This window comes from Gordionus sp. m RMFG-2023, chromosome 3, assembly GCF_954871325.1.
Source record: "Gordionus sp. m RMFG-2023 chromosome 3, tfGorSpeb1-WG-v2, whole genome shotgun sequence".
NCBI classification, from domain to species: domain Eukaryota; kingdom Metazoa; phylum Nematomorpha; class Gordioida; order Chordodea; family Parachordodidae; genus Gordionus; species Gordionus sp. m RMFG-2023.
In genome coordinates this window covers 3,948,787-3,966,233 of record NC_088777.1, presented here as the reverse complement: position 1 = coordinate 3,966,233, position 17,447 = coordinate 3,948,787, and the positions used below count along the sequence as shown (strand labels likewise).

At 23.6% G+C, this 17,447-nt stretch overlaps 1 protein-coding gene across 2 annotated transcripts; it reads right to left on the bottom strand.

Moving 5' to 3' along the window:
- Positions 1 to 1,784: 1,784 nt before the first annotated feature.
- LOC135926195 (guanine nucleotide-binding protein-like 3 homolog) lies at positions 1,785 to 16,539 on the bottom strand. 2 transcript variants are annotated; one of them, XM_065461951.1, is made up of 13 exons: positions 16,506 to 16,539; positions 16,407 to 16,459; positions 16,305 to 16,362; positions 16,172 to 16,257; positions 15,962 to 16,129; positions 15,711 to 15,849; positions 14,297 to 14,400; positions 7,378 to 7,507; positions 6,280 to 6,367; positions 5,432 to 5,591; positions 4,772 to 4,834; positions 3,566 to 3,708; positions 1,785 to 2,050 (listed from the first exon to the last, which is right to left on the bottom strand). In XM_065461951.1, the coding sequence occupies exons 1-13, from the start codon at positions 16,522 to 16,524 to the stop codon at positions 1,879 to 1,881; spliced, it is 1,383 nt and encodes a 460-aa protein (XP_065318023.1). In that variant the 5' UTR covers positions 16,525 to 16,539; the 3' UTR covers positions 1,785 to 1,878. The 2 variants fall into 2 exon arrangements, with proteins under 2 accessions (XP_065318023.1, XP_065318024.1); XM_065461952.1 differs by lacking the exons at positions 16,305 to 16,362; positions 16,407 to 16,459; positions 16,506 to 16,539 and adding an exon at positions 16,363 to 16,396.
- Positions 16,540 to 17,447: the final 908 nt, after the last annotated feature.

The following is a 17,447-nucleotide window of genomic DNA, read 5'->3' as shown; positions in this document are numbered from 1 at the left end:
TATTATCATTAAGGATTTTGAATTAAAAACATTTATTTTGGCCATAAGGGAAATGAAAACTGGCGACAATATTAAAAGTTAGTCAATTCAATTTTAGAAGAATACAGAGAAGTAGAAAATTATTTATGTATAGTTGTGCGACTGATAACAGAGCAAAAAGTGTATTCAAAGATGAGGAAACGCTAACATGTACATGCTATATACTAAATAATATTATGCATTATATTTTTAATAATTGTTTAACTGAAATAGCCTTAAAAATAAATGGTGCAAAAAAATAGTACAATATTTCAAACAATCTACAGCTAATAGCAAGCTAAGCCACAACCTTAAACAAGATGTAACTCTGTATATATCATGATACAGAGTTTCTTAAAATCATATTTTGAAATACAGATGTACTTGTTTAGCAAGCAAGAATTAAATAGATTAGCTTCAATTGATATCAACATCATGCGAGTTAGATAAATTTTTATCAATATTTAAAGAATGCTCGGATAATCTGAGAGCAAATTCTCGTCCCTTAATAAATGAAGTTTGTAAATTTTTGATAATTTTCTGAACGTGTTACAATAATAATCAAAACTTTAAAATACAGAACAAGATTTCGTTGAAAAGATTATTATGCAGCCCCTACATAAGGTAGGCTTAATTGATCCGAATTTCAAAAGACTTAAGTTTTTAATAAAAGATAAAAAAAGATGATATATAAAACAATCTTAAAAATGCTAAATGATATAAAATTAGATGATATGCATAAATCGATGCCAACTATCATTTATAACTTTCCTAACTTATCCTAAACTCAAAGACCGTATATTCTAAATGAAAAATTTAGAGAATTCTAGATGATTCTAAAGCATCTGAGGATGAACTTAAAATATTCATATAAGATAAATAACAAGACAATATTTTGAAGTTTTGGAAGCAAGAATATTCATCCTTTTTTGAGAAAATTAGCGAGAACAATTTTGTCAGCTCCTGCAAGTTCGGCTTCTAGTGAAAGGTTACTTTTGTAGCCAATCTCTTACTAAAGGAAAGGTGTACACAATTGAAATAAAAAAAGATACATTCTTCTTTTTCTAAATAAATTTCGATTTATAGATTGTATTAATTTTTTATTATGAAATTAGAGAAATAAATAGAATGAATTTAAAAAAGTGTAAAATTAGAGCAATAATTTTGAAAAATTTAAAACACCGTGAATTTTCGGGAATGATGGGCGTGAATCAAAATATTGCTTTTCATGAGAGGGCGGGTCGAAATTTTTTTAGTGGTAAGCATGAATGGGCGTGAATTTTTTTATAGCCACCGCGAGCAGGGGGTCGTGAATGTAAAATTAGGCCCGCGTCTACCTCTAATTGCAACAACATTAATCTGCGTGTTAAAATGATTGACCAATTATAATAAACATATGAAATCATTAATAATCCATATTTTGAAAAAATAAAGAACACTTATGGGAGAGTCCTAGTAAAAACCAATAAATTATTGATCTTTCATCGTTCGTAAATATTAATGTGGAACTGGTAATCTTAACTCGAATCGATATTCTAAGATGAAAGTATTTTTAACCAAATTTACGTATGTTATTTATCAAGATTTTTCTTAAAAAATAGATACATCATGACTGGCCATGATGCCTTAGGACTTATTTCGATTTTTAGATTTAAATATTATGGTTAACTTTAAATCGATAACCTTTCGTAAATGAGGTTTAAATAATCGTAACTATAATGGAATTTTTATTCAATAACGATTTTGTTATAAATGTAATATTTTATAGTAAAGTAAGGGTATTTTTATATTAATCGTGGTTTTTATTGAGCAATATCAATAATTTTATTAAATCAATATGAACAATAATATCAAATAAGTTTATTCATCCTCCATTGAATTTATCTCCTCATTACCAACATCGTTGTCTTCATCGCATTTATCAATTTGGAACTCCTTGCTCCAGCCTTGAACTATTATAGCGCATTCGTTATTAAGAATTCCCTCATCTTTGGGGATAAGTGGAACTGGAGTGGAATACTTAATTTTACCCCTAAATTAAAATATTATTTTATGGTTAAAACAAAATTTTGTAAAAATAAAAAACATTCTTAATAAAATTTTTCCTCAAACATTCATAAACTAGAGTTGTCAAAGGGCTAACCCTATATTTTAGCCTCGCAATCCTTGGAGATTTTGCTCATAGGTGGTAGAAAAGTTAGGACATCTATTAACGAAATCACGAGGTTTGCGTAGTTTTGGCTAAAATCTTTATCTAAAATGTGCTAAATATAGCCTTTTAACAACACCACCAGTAAATATAGAATGTCGGCCAATTCGGTTCAATCTACTGCTGGAGAAAATCCTTTAACATTAACGATTTATATTAGTTTCTTTCAAATATGAGCTGCGATTATTTTTAAGAAAAACCTCGAGAGGCTAAAAAAAATACTCGGTTTAGCAAGCCAAAAAACCAGGTTTATCCGGCTAAAAATATAGTAATTACTAGTGTTGTTAAACGGCTTGTTTTGAGCCGATTTTTAAAAACGGCTAACTCAATATTTCATCCAGAATAGTATTACGCAAGTCTGAAGATTTTGTTTACAGAAGGAACAAAGGTTTGGAAATCTATTAGCGAAATCTCGAGGCTTGGGCAATATTTTTATGGCTAAAATATTGAGTTAGCAGTTTTAAAAAATCGGCTCAAAACGAGCCGGCTAAAAATATAGTAATTACACAACTATGCTACTATTAAACAATAGAAATGCCCGTCACTCTTTCTTTTATAGCGAAAAGAAAGGTTAAACAGAATTTAGGGTTGAGAAAATCTAAAACAAAAAAAATATAACTATTTTGACCTCTTCTACATTTGAATTAATTTTATTTTTTATTTTTAAACTTTATTTTCCTAAATAAATAATTGAAGACCAATTGTTATTAATTGTCAAAGATTAACCTTGGATTTTTTAAAAAATAAATAATAGCAATGCATTAGATTTGAATGTACTCCAAAAAATTTTTTCTTATTTTCCCAACCCTATCAAGAACATTGAAATCGATAGAGGGTATATGAAAAATCAGGATTCTACGAATTCAGATCATGATTTTTTGATCCCTAAAAATCAAAGAAAAAAATGAATGTCATTTTTAGTTTATAATAAAAAGTAAGAAATTTTGATCAAATTCTGCCCAAAATTCTAAATCATCTTATGTAATTCTTCTCCATAAAAATATCTTACGATGGAATGGCAAAATTTTTTTTGCTCGAAAAATTGGGTGAAAAAAATCTTCGTTTTATTAAACCCTTAAAAACGCTGTCTTTATCCTCAGAGATAGTGTAAGGTTAAAAAAAGGAGTATTTAAAGTGGGGGCAGCTGAGCAAGACGAGTAAACCTGGATCAATGTCAACGAATGGGCAAGTAATTTGCCAATTTTCTAAACATCGAAATAAGGGAAATTTATTAAGTCATAAATATTTGTTCACTCGGAATGAGTGTAAGAGAACCCCCAAAAAAAGTTACCGAAAGAATATATTATTAAAAAAATATATCGTATTGAGCTAGCAAACTGGTTCCATTCTCTCAGTACGTGTTTGGCAGTCGATTCGAAGTCGGGAACACCACCTTTACCAATTTTACCGAGCCTTTTAGACAATTCCGTCAAAAATTCGTCTGCATTCTCAAAATTCGGGATATTGTATTTCATGGTAAGCTTTATTTTTCATATTTTAAAAATAAATATAAAAATTAGTAAAATTTTATTTAAAATGATGAATGAAATATTCGTAAATCAGGGTTTAATCAAAAACTATTTTCTAAAAGAGGACCGAACCCGCCCCGGGTTTATCACCCCGGGTTCGATAAGTTGGTTTGGTCTGCGGTATTAAAATGCTCAACTAAACAATTTTTAATTTCTAGACCCGAATTGGGATATAGATACCCTGTCCCAAATATATATCTTTCTAAATAGCTCCAATATATGGTCATTTATTGAAAGTGATATAGCTTAAACATTTGAGTTATCCTTCTCGAGAAAGCTAAGCTAAAAATGATTTGTCTATAGGATCATATGAGCTCTAAATTTTTAAGAAATGATCATTTAATTTAAAATTGAGGCAAAAGATTTCCTTTTATAAAGAAAACGGATACTTATATTTTTATATATATTTTATATCAAATTAAATTTATCAGGTTAAATCCTAAAATGCCTTCCCAGTAAAAACTTCTTCCAAAAAAAAAATATTTTTTAAAGCCCCGGGCCAGCCAGATTTTCTTTAAATAAATTAAAATTATTATAATAAATGTTAGGAAAAAATCAATTAATTAATCGTTTAAAAAATTCATTTACTGCTGACATTTTAAATTTGTAAAAACTAATTAAAAATAGTGAAATTTAATCGCCCAAAAATATTCGTCCTCCACTAATACTTAGTTTTTTTTGCAAATATCACTTCCTGATTATTTTGTTTTTTTTTCACTCCATTCTCACTCAATTTATTCCGGTGAACGGAGCCTATAAAAAAAAACCCATTTAAAATAATTTGCGAGAATTTTAAAAAGCGAAAAAGAGGAAACCGTTACAAATTTCTATTCGCCCTTCTTTCGGCGAACTCCATGTAAGCCTGGCATGGATTTTTAAAAAATTTTTGGCTGAAAAAAGAACGCGTTTAAATTCGAGGAAGGGAGGGTGGTGGTTAACTTTTCTTGAAATTCAGGGCCGAGCTAAAAATTTTGACTTATTAAAGATCTGAAAATAAATAGACTGATAAATATACTTGTTTCTTATCACATTTTGCCAGGATTTGATCAACACATCCGATGGCATCCACTTGATCAAACTAATAAAAATAAAAATGATCAATTTTAATTAATCTAATTTTTTTCTAAATCTGAAAAAAATATATATGCTTGTGGGAATATTGTATATTTCTATAAGATTATCTCTATCACAGAGTTTGAAAAAAATCTTTAGGTTTTTTTATGTGTTAAAAAAAAAATTTGATTTCAATTTGAATACTTTAAGGCTATGTTCTATATTTTTTTTAAAAAACTTTAAAACTTTATAAATTTTCGCAAATGAATAAGGTTATGATATATGCCCAAAATCTTCGATTAAATTTTTTTATAAAAATTTTTGTAAAATCAAGATATTCAAAAGTATTCGATTATGAATGATAAATATATTATGCGACGCAAATATATTATAGTAGAATGTCGATGATTTATAATAAATTAATTATTTAAATGTACGTATGTAAAGGTAAGGGATGTTGCTGGAAAAAAAATAATTTAGCAAAATTATAGTTTAAAGGATAGCAAATTTTTCTAAGGGGAGAGACTGACCCTCAAATACCATCTCTAGTTGACCATAAACACGATTGAATAAATATAAATATAAAGATTTATAAGAATATCAATTATCCTTAAGAAATTACTTTCAAAATATTCTTCAAAAACATGGAATTTGATTGGGCGTCATTGTTATCATCATCGTTGTCGTTATTTGCGTCAGAATTTTGATCATCGCCATTAAACACGACTCCAGGTGTATCGATCAAACTGATATTACTTTGTATTTTGACCGTCTTCAAACACCTTAGAAATTTTAAAAAGAAAGGAGTTTTTAAGTGTTTCTCACAAATTTTTTTTTTATAATATGGCGGTAGTTTTAATACAAATTAGACGCTTTTTTTCTATTTTATCAAATAGGCCTTAAATTTTCAAATTAAAAATAAATTTTTTTTAATATTAGAAATTTAAATAAACCAAAAAATTCAAATTCCCATACACGTAATTAGATTGTTTTGTTTATTATATTATTAGACCTATGGTTTTGTTAATCAAATTAATATATAAATAAAATATATTTCTTCTTTCTTTATATTGTTTTTCTTTCCAATATCGGAAGAAAAAATGGCTCTCGATATGAACCCCTAAGAAACCCTATTCTAACTGCATTTGACAATCTATAACCTTAAGAATGGTATTTTTTTCCCTCAATCACGAAATCAATTTTTATGGTTATAGACTAATTTAATCGAATGCGTTACTTACCTTCTCATCCCTTTAAAGCCTTTAAGATTATATTTGTTTAGATCGGATAACTTTATAAAATAATTTGAAAACCATAATGTACATTTCTTTATCTTCCAAGTTCTGACAAATGATTTCAAATTTTAGTCATATTAATTTCTCCCTTATCATTTATTATTTATAGTATATAAATTAATCAAAATTAATATCTAATTCAAATAAAATAAAAAATAAAATATGATATTAAAACTTGGTAATCCCTGGAACAGAACCAAATTCGCAAACCTTTTTCCTTTTCAAGCTATTTATCACGCTACTTTTCCCGACATTAGGCATACCTTAATAATAAACAGATATAGAAAATATACATTTTTATAATATTAAGTATTATAATAATATTAAACAAAAACAGCCGATTGAACATGTTTCTGCAAGAATTTTGTTCTGAATGATTGTCCATGCTTCTGCAAATTTAAAAAAAAAGAATTTTAGTTCTTATATTTGACTCTTACGAGAACTCAGGGTTCGATTCCCAAATTCTATTAATAACTAATTTAAAAAGCTTTTTATTATAAATGATGACTTTTTTTGAGTGCTCTTCACCTAAAATTCCAAATATTTTTTTTATGAATCCTTGAATGTAAATCTTTTGTAAATTTTATGCATAAAAAATATCTCTAATTTTTTTTGCTAAATATCTTTATAAAAGTTTCGATTTCTAGGAAGTTTACGGGAAGTTCTAAATCAGGTTCTTATAAATTCTAGAAATTTTCGTTTTGGTAGGTATATTCATCCTAGTTCCAAGGTTCCTATTACCGTTACCAAACACTACGTTTCTCAAGTTAAATTCGGAAAACAACAAATGATCACTTATTTATGGCAACAGTTTTTTTATAGATATCACCAAGTTATAATGAACATCTCCTAGTGATCCCTACAAAGAAATGCTCATTCTAAAGATGTGATCATTGATATAGTTAATATTTTTTAATTTTTAATATAACGTTTCATTAAATTTAATGATCATTAATATCGTAATTTAAATTAATCAATAGATAATAACAAATTTTATTATAACTTTAAAATTTTTAAAAAATTTGTTTATTATTATTTTGATCATCATTTCCTTACCAAATAATTTTTCTTAAAAGGTTTCAGAGTTTGAGCATGGTATGCATTCGGTAAAATGTCCTTGAAACCATGGTTTTTTAAAAATAAAATATTTCAAGGTCTCATTTAGCGTTAGCAAGTCTCTAAATATCAATGACAACACACGCTCCAAAAACAAAAAACAATGGCAAATAAAAAATGGCTTATGATTTTTTTTTATAATTATAATTGCGTATACCCACGACTCCTATAACTAGAGAGTTCTTGCCAGCTTTATAATCCTTATTCCGGCAATAATTGGCAAAAAGTTTTACCAAACGTTGTCGACCAAAGGTGGAGCTCAATTGAGGGTTGCACGAATTATCTCCCTGTTGTTTGTGCGTGAATAAATTAATTTTTTGAAGGTTAAATTTAATGATTTTAAAACTTATATTTTATTTATTTCGTATGTATTTTGTATATATGTTAGCGTCAATGTGAATTTTCCGGCAATGTATACCGTGCCGTAATTTTTTCGGCAATATGATGTAGTTGTAGGCAGGATGAATGTGAGATTTCGGCAATGTATTCTATTTTACAAATTAATACATTTATTATTTATTAGAGATTAATTTATTATTTATTTGAGATTAATTTATTATATTATCTTTTTAAATAAATTTTTTGATTGATATTTTTTTTAAAATTTTTTAGATTATATTTTTAATTTGTTATATTATTTTTTTATATATTTTTTGATTGATATTTTTTTTTATTATAATAATTTTTTATGTATTTATTTTTCACGTAAATTTTTTCTTGATATATTTTTTGGTAGCTAAATTTTTTTTTATTTTTTGTGTTATATTATTTTTTTAAATATATTTTTTGATTGATATTTTTTTTAATATATTTTTTAGATTATATTTTTATTTGTTATATTATTTTTTTATATATTTTTTGAGGTATTTTTTTAAAAATATATTTTAGATTATATTTTAATTTGTTATATTATTTTTTTATATATTTTTTGATTGATATTTTTTTTTATTATAATAATTTTTTATGTATTTATTTTTCACGTGAATTTTTTCTTGATATATTTTTTGGTAGCTAAATTTTTTTTTATTTTTTGTGTTATATTATTTTTTTAAATATATTTTTTGATTGATATTTTTATTTGTTATATTATTTTTTTATATATTTTTTGAGGTATTTTTTTAAAAATATATTTTAGATTATATTTTAATTTGTTATATTATTTTTTTATATATTTTTTGATTGATATTTTTTTTTATTTTAATGATTTTTTATGTATTTATTTTTCACGTAAATTTTTTCTTGATATATTTTTTGATAGCTAAATTTTTTTTATTTTTTGTGTTATATTATTTTTTTAAATATATTTTTTGATTGATATTTTTTTTAATATATTTTTTAGATTATATTTTTATTTGTTATATTATTTTTTTATAAATTTTTTGAGGTATTTTTTTAAAAATATATTTTAGATTATATTTTAATTTGTTATATTATTTTTTTATATATTTTTTGATTGATATTTTTTTTTATTTTAATGATTTTTTTATGTATTTATTTTTCACGTAAATTTTTTCTTGATATATTTTTTGATAGCTAAATTTTTTTTTATTTTTTGTGTTATATTATTTTTTTAAATATATTTTTTGATTGATATTTTTTTAAAGATTTTTATATAATTTATTTTTAACGTAAGTTTTTCTATTTTATATCTTTTGATTGCTAATTTTTTAAATGACAAATAGTATAATCGTAATTTTTGAACTTTTTTAAGTAAATTTAAGTGAAGATGTACTATAGAAAAGTTACAATTGTCATAATCGTTATTCTTTTTTGATTTTTTTTAAAGTAACAAAGTAAATATATGTTTAGTAAATGTGTTAAATTAATATTTCAGTGAAGATGTACTATGGAAAAGTGACAATTGTCATAATCGTTATTTTTGAACTTTTTTTGTTTTTTTAAAGTAAATAGGTAAAAATATGTTTAGTAAACGTGTTAAATTAAAATTTTAGTTTAGATATATTTTATATTTTATAGACACTAACAGGAATATTAACAATAAAATTCCTAAATTCGCTATTATTTATATATTGAAAATTAAAGATGAATTATTTTTCTGTAAATCGTCAATGCCTTGATTTGATTAATCTCGAGATTTTATCATGAATACATTAATGACCTCAAATGATAAAAAATTCAACTATCATGATTAAACCTTAATCTTCATAGCCGCCGGAAATGTTTTTTAACATAATTTATAATAGTAGACCGTTGTATAAATAAAAATTTTTAAGATTAATTTATTTTTTTCTAAAATATTAACTGTGAAATATTTAAATATAGAATCCTGCATCGGTTATTTGTATATCAACTAACTATAATATCTTTGACTTATTTATTTCAATTCTGTGAGTAAATATATTTTAAATATTTATTCACTTAAGTGAACTATCTAAAATTACAAGTTAGAGCTATTGAAATGTATATCTATCACTAAATACATTTTCATGAATATATTTATAAACGAAATAAATTTTAGCATTTAACTATGTTGCAATATAGCGTACATTAAATACTATTAGCCCTTATATTTATTACTAAGATTATGAGTCAAACATTATAAGTTCATCTAAGATTTTTTCGAGAAATAAAGGCCTTTGAGTAACTTTTTTTAAACTACATTTTATTGATAAATGCTAGGCTCTCTGTTTGAAGGCCTTTGGCCAGTTATTGTTTTAAATTTTCTTTAGGTTTATACTCTTTTTTTTAAAAAAAATTTCTCACAAATTTTATAAGGTCGTTATTTTTAATATTTTTGTGACATAGTGGTATATTCTTAATTATTTTTAAATAATATTTACCAAATCAGACATATCTGGTAAAATGGGTGGGAATTTTTTTACTTCCCCCTCCCCCCAACTTTATACGCAACTTAATATTATGTTAAAATACATTTTTACGCCATATTATTAATGGATATATAGTAGCAAGCCTTCCCTATAAGAAAAGATTTTATATCTTCATAATAGAAAAAACAATATTTACAATACACATTTTTTATTACTATATAATTCTATATAAATATAAATGAATCATTTATTTTGACATAAATTATTTTTTGTATGACAATGTGAATTGCAGGACACATTAGATGCCTTGCATTTGCATCTATTGGTCCTACAATTTTGTTTGCAATGGCAACGTTTAAAACCTTGCCCAGAGCCTATTGAAGACATGCCAACCATTGTTCTAAAGGTATGACAACTTGGTGGCACATCTCCAACGTTAATAAAGTTTTTTTTTGTTAGGTCAAATTGTGACCTAGCATAATGACCAGATAAATGGCCACGACTTGTTCCTAATTTATAAAATCCATCCGTGCATTTATCCGTAATTACTCCCAATAGCATTTTATGATCCAGTCTCCCCTGATCGACTGGTGGAATTGGCAATAATACGGAATCACCATTTCTCCACGGATAAATGCACGGATGGATTTTATAAATTAGGAACAAGTCGTGGCCATTTATCTGGTCATTATGCTAGGTCACAATTTGACCTAACAAAAAAAAACTTTATTAACGTTGGAGATGTGCCACCAAGTTGTCATACCTTTAGAACAATGGTTGGCATGTCTTCAATAGGCTCTGGGCAAGGTTTTAAACGTTGCCATTGCAAACAAAATTGTAGGACCAATAGATGCAAATGCAAGGCATCTAATGTGTCCTGCAATTCACATTGTCATACAAAAAATAATTTATGTCAAAATAAATGATTCATTTATATTTATATAGAATTATATAGTAATAAAAAATGTGTATTGTAAATATTGTTTTTTCTATTATGAAGATATAAAATCTTTTCTTATAGGGAAGGCTTGCTACTATATATCCATTAATAATATGGCGTAAAAATGTATTTTAACATAATATTAAGTTGCGTATAAAGTTGGGGGGAGGGGGAAGTAAAAAAATTCCCACCCATTTTACCAGATATGTCTGATTTGGTAAATATTATTTAAAAATAATTAAGAATATACCACTATGTCACAAAAATATTAAAAATAACGACCTTATAAAATTTGTGAGAAATTTTTTTTAAAAAAAAGAGTATAAACCTAAAGAAAATTTAAAACAATAACTGGCCAAAGGCCTTCAAACAGAGAGCCTAGCATTTATCAATAAAATGTAGTTTAAAAAAAGTTACTCAAAGGCCTTTATTTCTCGAAAAAATCTTAGATGAACTTATAATGTTTGACGCATAATCTTAGTAATAAATATAAGGGCTAATAGTATTTAATGTACGCTATATTGCAACATAGTTAAATGCTAAAATTTATTTCGTTTATAAATATATTCATGAAAATGTATTTAGTGATAGATATACATTTCAATAGCTCTAACTTGTAATTTTAGATAGTTCACTTAAGTGAATAAATATTTAAAATATATTTACTCACAGAATTGAAATAAATAAGTCAAAGATATTATAGTTAGTTGATATACAAATAACCGATGCAGGATTCTATATTTAAATATTTCACAGTTAATATTTTAGAAAAAAATAAATTAATCTTAAAAATTTTTATTTATACAACGGTCTACTATTATAAATTATGTTAAAAAACATTTCCGGCGGCTATGAAGATTAAGGTTTAATCATGATAGTTGAATTTTTTATCATTTGAGGTCATTAATGTATTCATGATAAAATCTCGAGATTAATCAAATCAAGGCATTGACGATTTACAGAAAAATAATTCATCTTTAATTTTCAATATATAAATAATAGCGAATTTAGGAATTTTATTGTTAATATTCCTGTTAGTGTCTATAAAATATAAAATATATCTAAACTAAAATTTTAATTTAACACGTTTACTAAACATATTTTTACCTATTTACTTAAAAAAAACAAAAAAAAGTTCAAAAATAACGATTATGACAATTGTCACTTTGCCATAGTACATTTTCACTGAAATATTAATTTAACACGTCTACAAAACATATTTTTACCTATTTACTTTAAAAAACTAAAAAATGTTCAAAAATAACATTATGACTATTGTCACTTTTCCATAGTACATCTTCACTGAAATATTAATTTAACACGTTTACTAAACATATATTTACTTTGTTACTTTAAAAAAACTCAAAAAAGAATAACGATTATGACAATTGTAACTTTTCTATAGTACATCTTCACTTAAATTTACTTAAAAAAGTTCAAAAATTACGATTATACCATTTGTCACTTTTACCTAAAAAATTAGCAATCAAAAGATATAAAATAGAAAAAATTACGTTAAAAATAAATTATATAAAAATCATTTAAAAAAATATCAATCAAAAAATATATTTAAAAAAATTATGACAAATTAAAATATACTATCTCTAAAAAAAATATCAATCAAAAAATATATTTAAATAAATAATATAACACAAATAAAAAAAAATTTAGCTATCAAAATATATATCAAGAAAAAATTTACGTGAAAAATAAATACATAAAAAATAAATACATAAAAATCATTATATTTAAAAAAAATATCAATCAAAAAATATATTTCATAAAACAATATAACAAATTAAAATAAAATCTAAAAAATATTTAAAAAAAATATCAATCAAAAAATATATTTAAAAAAATAATATAAGATAAAAAATAAAAATAAATTTAGCTATCAAAAAATATATCAAGAAAAAATTTACGTGAAAAATAAATTCTATTTCATAAAATAATATAACAAATTAAAATATAATCTAAAAAATATTTAATAAAAAATATCAATCAAAAAATATATTTAAAAAAATATATCAAGAAAAAATTTAGCTGTCAAATATATCAAGAAAAAATTTACGTGAAAAATAAATACATAAAAATCATATCAAAAAATATATTTCATAAAATAATATAACAAATTAAAATAATATAACTAATTAAAATATAATCTAAAAATATTTTTAAAAAAAATATCAATCAAAATATATTTAAAAAAATAATATAACACAATAAATAAAAAAAAATTTAGCTATCAAAAAATATATCAAGAAAAATTTACACGAAAAATAAATATATAAAAAATCATTATATTAAAAAAAAATATCAATCAAAAAATATATTTCAAAAAATAATATAACAAATTAAAATATATTATCTAAAAAATATATTTAAAAAAAATATCAATCAAAAAATATATATAAATAACAAATTAAAATATATTACCTCTAAAAATTTATTTAATATATAACACAAAAAATAAAAAAAAATTTAACTATCAAATGATATATCAAGAAAAAATCTACGTAAAAAATAAATATATAAAAAAATTATCATATTAAAAAAAATATCAATCAAAAATGAAAAATTAAAATATCAGAAAAAAAATACATATACAAAAAATGATCCTATAAAATATTATATTTTAAAAATATCATATTAAATCTAAAAAATAATGTTATAAATTATAAAGAAAAATATTAATCTTAAAAAATTATTAATAATAAAGACAAAATTATTAATAATATAATATTACAAAAATAACACATTGCCTAATTTAACCAGGCAATGTTCACATTGCCGAAATCTCACATTCATCCTGCCTACAACTACATCATATTGCCGAAAAAATTACGGCAATGTATACATTGCCGGAAAATTCACATTGACGCTAACATATATATATATGAATATATAAAAGTGATTATATTCCTGCAATACAGAGATTTTCAAAAAAAAACCTAATCTACATTAAACAACATCCAATTATTATTTTAAATGAGATAAAATCCATTCATTTTTTAAAAAAAATATATACTTATTAGTGAAATCGTGTAGTCCCCTCCGATCTACTATATATATCTCCCCTTCCCAGGAAGAAACTAACAAGTTGGTTCCTGAAAAAAAAATATATATGATCCTTGCTAGATTCGAATCCAGAACCTTTGCGTTGAAAAAAAGGGGCTTTTATCGACTAAGCCACAGTCACTTTCCAAAAATTATGACTCTTGAAATATATATATTACAAGGAAATTGTGGCAGTCTCTATCATAGACCAAAAAAAAATGAAGGTCCAATAGTCGTGTTGTTTTTAAATAAATATTGCATATATTAAATTAAATCGATAAGTATCCTACCAATCTATCATTTTGCGTTTGCGTAGAGGCTTTGAAGGGTATCGTGGGAGCGAGCGTTTTGAGGTATTTGACCCAATCATCGCTTAAATCTCGAGAAATCAAATCTAAAATTCGAATGATAATAACAAAGATTAAGTCATTTGAGTTAATTAAGCTTGTTTTTTGTGGTTGTAAAAAATTTTAAAGCATAAAAAAAAACAAAGTAGAAAACGTAAGAAAATGAAGAATATTTTTACTGGACTTGAATAATAAGATTTATTAATTAATTGTAGTAAATTTAATACAACTAAAAATAATTATAATATTGATAATGTAGGGATTTTAAGGATCGAGTTAGATAAAAAAAAATAAAGATTATAATGATGGTAAGAAGCAGTTTGTAAATGTTAAATAGAAGTTACGATAAAGTAAAGTGAGGGTAACAAATTTGTTTATTGATAAGAAGAAGGCCCAAATTGAGATTAGGAGTAGCTGATAACTTTTCATAGTGATATTTCAAATTGAATAAAACTAATATTAGCACATTGTTAAAGTGAATTATTCTAACAGATGTATAATCAGTGGAAGTATAATTAGGTAAATATAAAAATTTTAATTAGTTGATTGAGATATTTCAAAATACTTCTTTTTTTTTAAATTATTTTTTTTAAAGATTTTATATTATATTTTCTAATTTAAATATCATAATTTTAATAAATGGATGATAATATAAAAAATAGCATAGTTGTTTTTTACAGCCTTACTTTAATTTATAAATTATAACACATTGAGGTATTATTAAGCCAACAAAATTCTCATAATCAATGAAACTTATATTCATCATTTATATTATTGCATGTTTAACTTTGTAATGAGGCTAATTTCTAAACAAAATTATAGAAATGGAGATAAAAAAATAAAATTTATGTTATTTTTAAATAAACTTATGTTTTTTAACAGTGCATCTCACAAATTCTATTTGACTAAAATATAATTAGGCATGTACTGATACTATTTGCTGGAGGCCAATCCGATATTAATTTGATATTGGCCATAGTCATTTAAATATATTATAAGGATTAGTTATAGTTTTATAAAACATTTTTATTATAAATTACTTATTGTATAATAAATTTTTTAAAAATTGAGACCACATGTTATTGGATCGGATAGGGAAATTTTATTACATTGGTTCATAACAAATATTTAAAAAAAGATGAAATATTAGCCCAACCAGAACTGATAAAAAATATTGGTATATCCCTGAATATAATATTTTAAAAATACAATATTTGCAAATCAAAAAGTAAAATTAATTAGGAGCTAACTCATGGAATAAATATAGAAATAGAGATGAATATGTATAAATATTTGATAGCTAAGAAAAAGAATTGGTGAATACTGATTTTTTTTATTGGGTAAAATAAATGATTACCTATTTTATTAAGTAATATTATCAAACGTTTGTTTTCACGTTGAAATTCAGGTATAACATTTTTTAAATCAAAACAACAAGTGCCCATTGGATCTCTGGCATCCAAAACCAATAATAAAACATTCGCTTCTCCTATAACCTGAATATATGATGGTTTAATTTTTACCATAAAATAAGCTTATAATAAAATTATTGTAATAAGTTATGAAACATAAATAATATTTTGAAACAAATGGAAATATTTGACTTGCCTGTTTTAATATTCCTCTAAAATTTTTAAAATTGGTTGAACATTTTTTAAAATTAATGTTTTCAACAAAAATTTCCTTTTCTGTGTTAGCCCCTTGATAATCATTTACATGTTTTGAATGCTTTGCTAATTTTTTTTCTTTCATTTTTTGTTTCTTTTCCAATAATTTCTGAAATCAAATAAGTAATACAATAATAAAAACTGTATAAACTTGATTTTTTAATTCAATGGCATGGTTTAGGAGTTCATTTTTAAATGGAAATGAATTTGGAATATTAAAGGTTTCTTTTCTTTTATCTAATCATTTAATAAAAAAAAATATAAATAATAACTTTATATATCACTTGATTTTGAAGTTTTATTTTTTTGCAATTTTTTAATTTTTTTATTATGTTCGCTAACCTTTAATAAATGATTTCATTTAGTTTTACATAAATATAATTTGCCTTATGACGAATTTTATATTTGGTACTACAAGAGACTCTTTTACTTTGCTTTCCTAGAATTGTAAAATTAGTATTTTATTTTAGTATAATTAATAATACTAAAAAACTTCTTGACCATTGCTAATATATATAAAAAATAACGAGATTACTAATAAGTGTTTAGATTTAATCGAATGTCAATCATAATAAAATAAATAAATTTATACGAGGGGACATAATTTTAGAAAAAAAATTGATGTATTCATTAGCAAATTTCTTCGATTTCTATCATTTTGTTAATTGAAAAAACTATAATTGTGGATTTATAAGGATTGTAAAAAAAAGAACGAACAACCCTTACTCTCAACCCTGTCAATACTTAATCTGAAAGTAAATTACAGTTGTTTCCTTTGTCGTATTTTTTATTAATAATTTTCAATACTTCCAAAAATATTAAAAAGACTATACGATAATTTCATAATAATATTTCTCTTATAAAAAAAAATCATAATTTTTAAATTAATATTTATTTTCCGAAATAATTTAATAATTTTTTCTTCATTAAAAATTTAAAAAAAAAAAATCATTGAAAATTTTTCATAATCAAAATAATGGCGTTCTTTACAATTCTGTTTTACAAAAAAAAAAAATATAAACGTCACGTGTTATTCAAAATTAAATGCTATCCAATCAACCTTATTTAAATCAGTTGATTGGCATTATGTAATATTAATATATTAATATATGTAAAAATAAGACAAGGATAAAATATAATTTTACTTTAACAGAATGAAAAGATCAAACAATAATTTAACTTTAACAATAATATGTTTATATCTTCATCGAAATTATATTTACAATCAATTATCATAAATTGTATCCTTAAACAAAATATAATTTATTTAAAGTTAATACATTACAGCTAGAGTTGTATTTACATTATGTTTTATATTGTCCAAATCTTTCATTATTGCTATGGGTATTTCCTTAGCTTGTAGATATGTATCCCTCAGTTAGTCGGCATGCTTATATTTTACAATACCCTCAGACTCAACATCATGC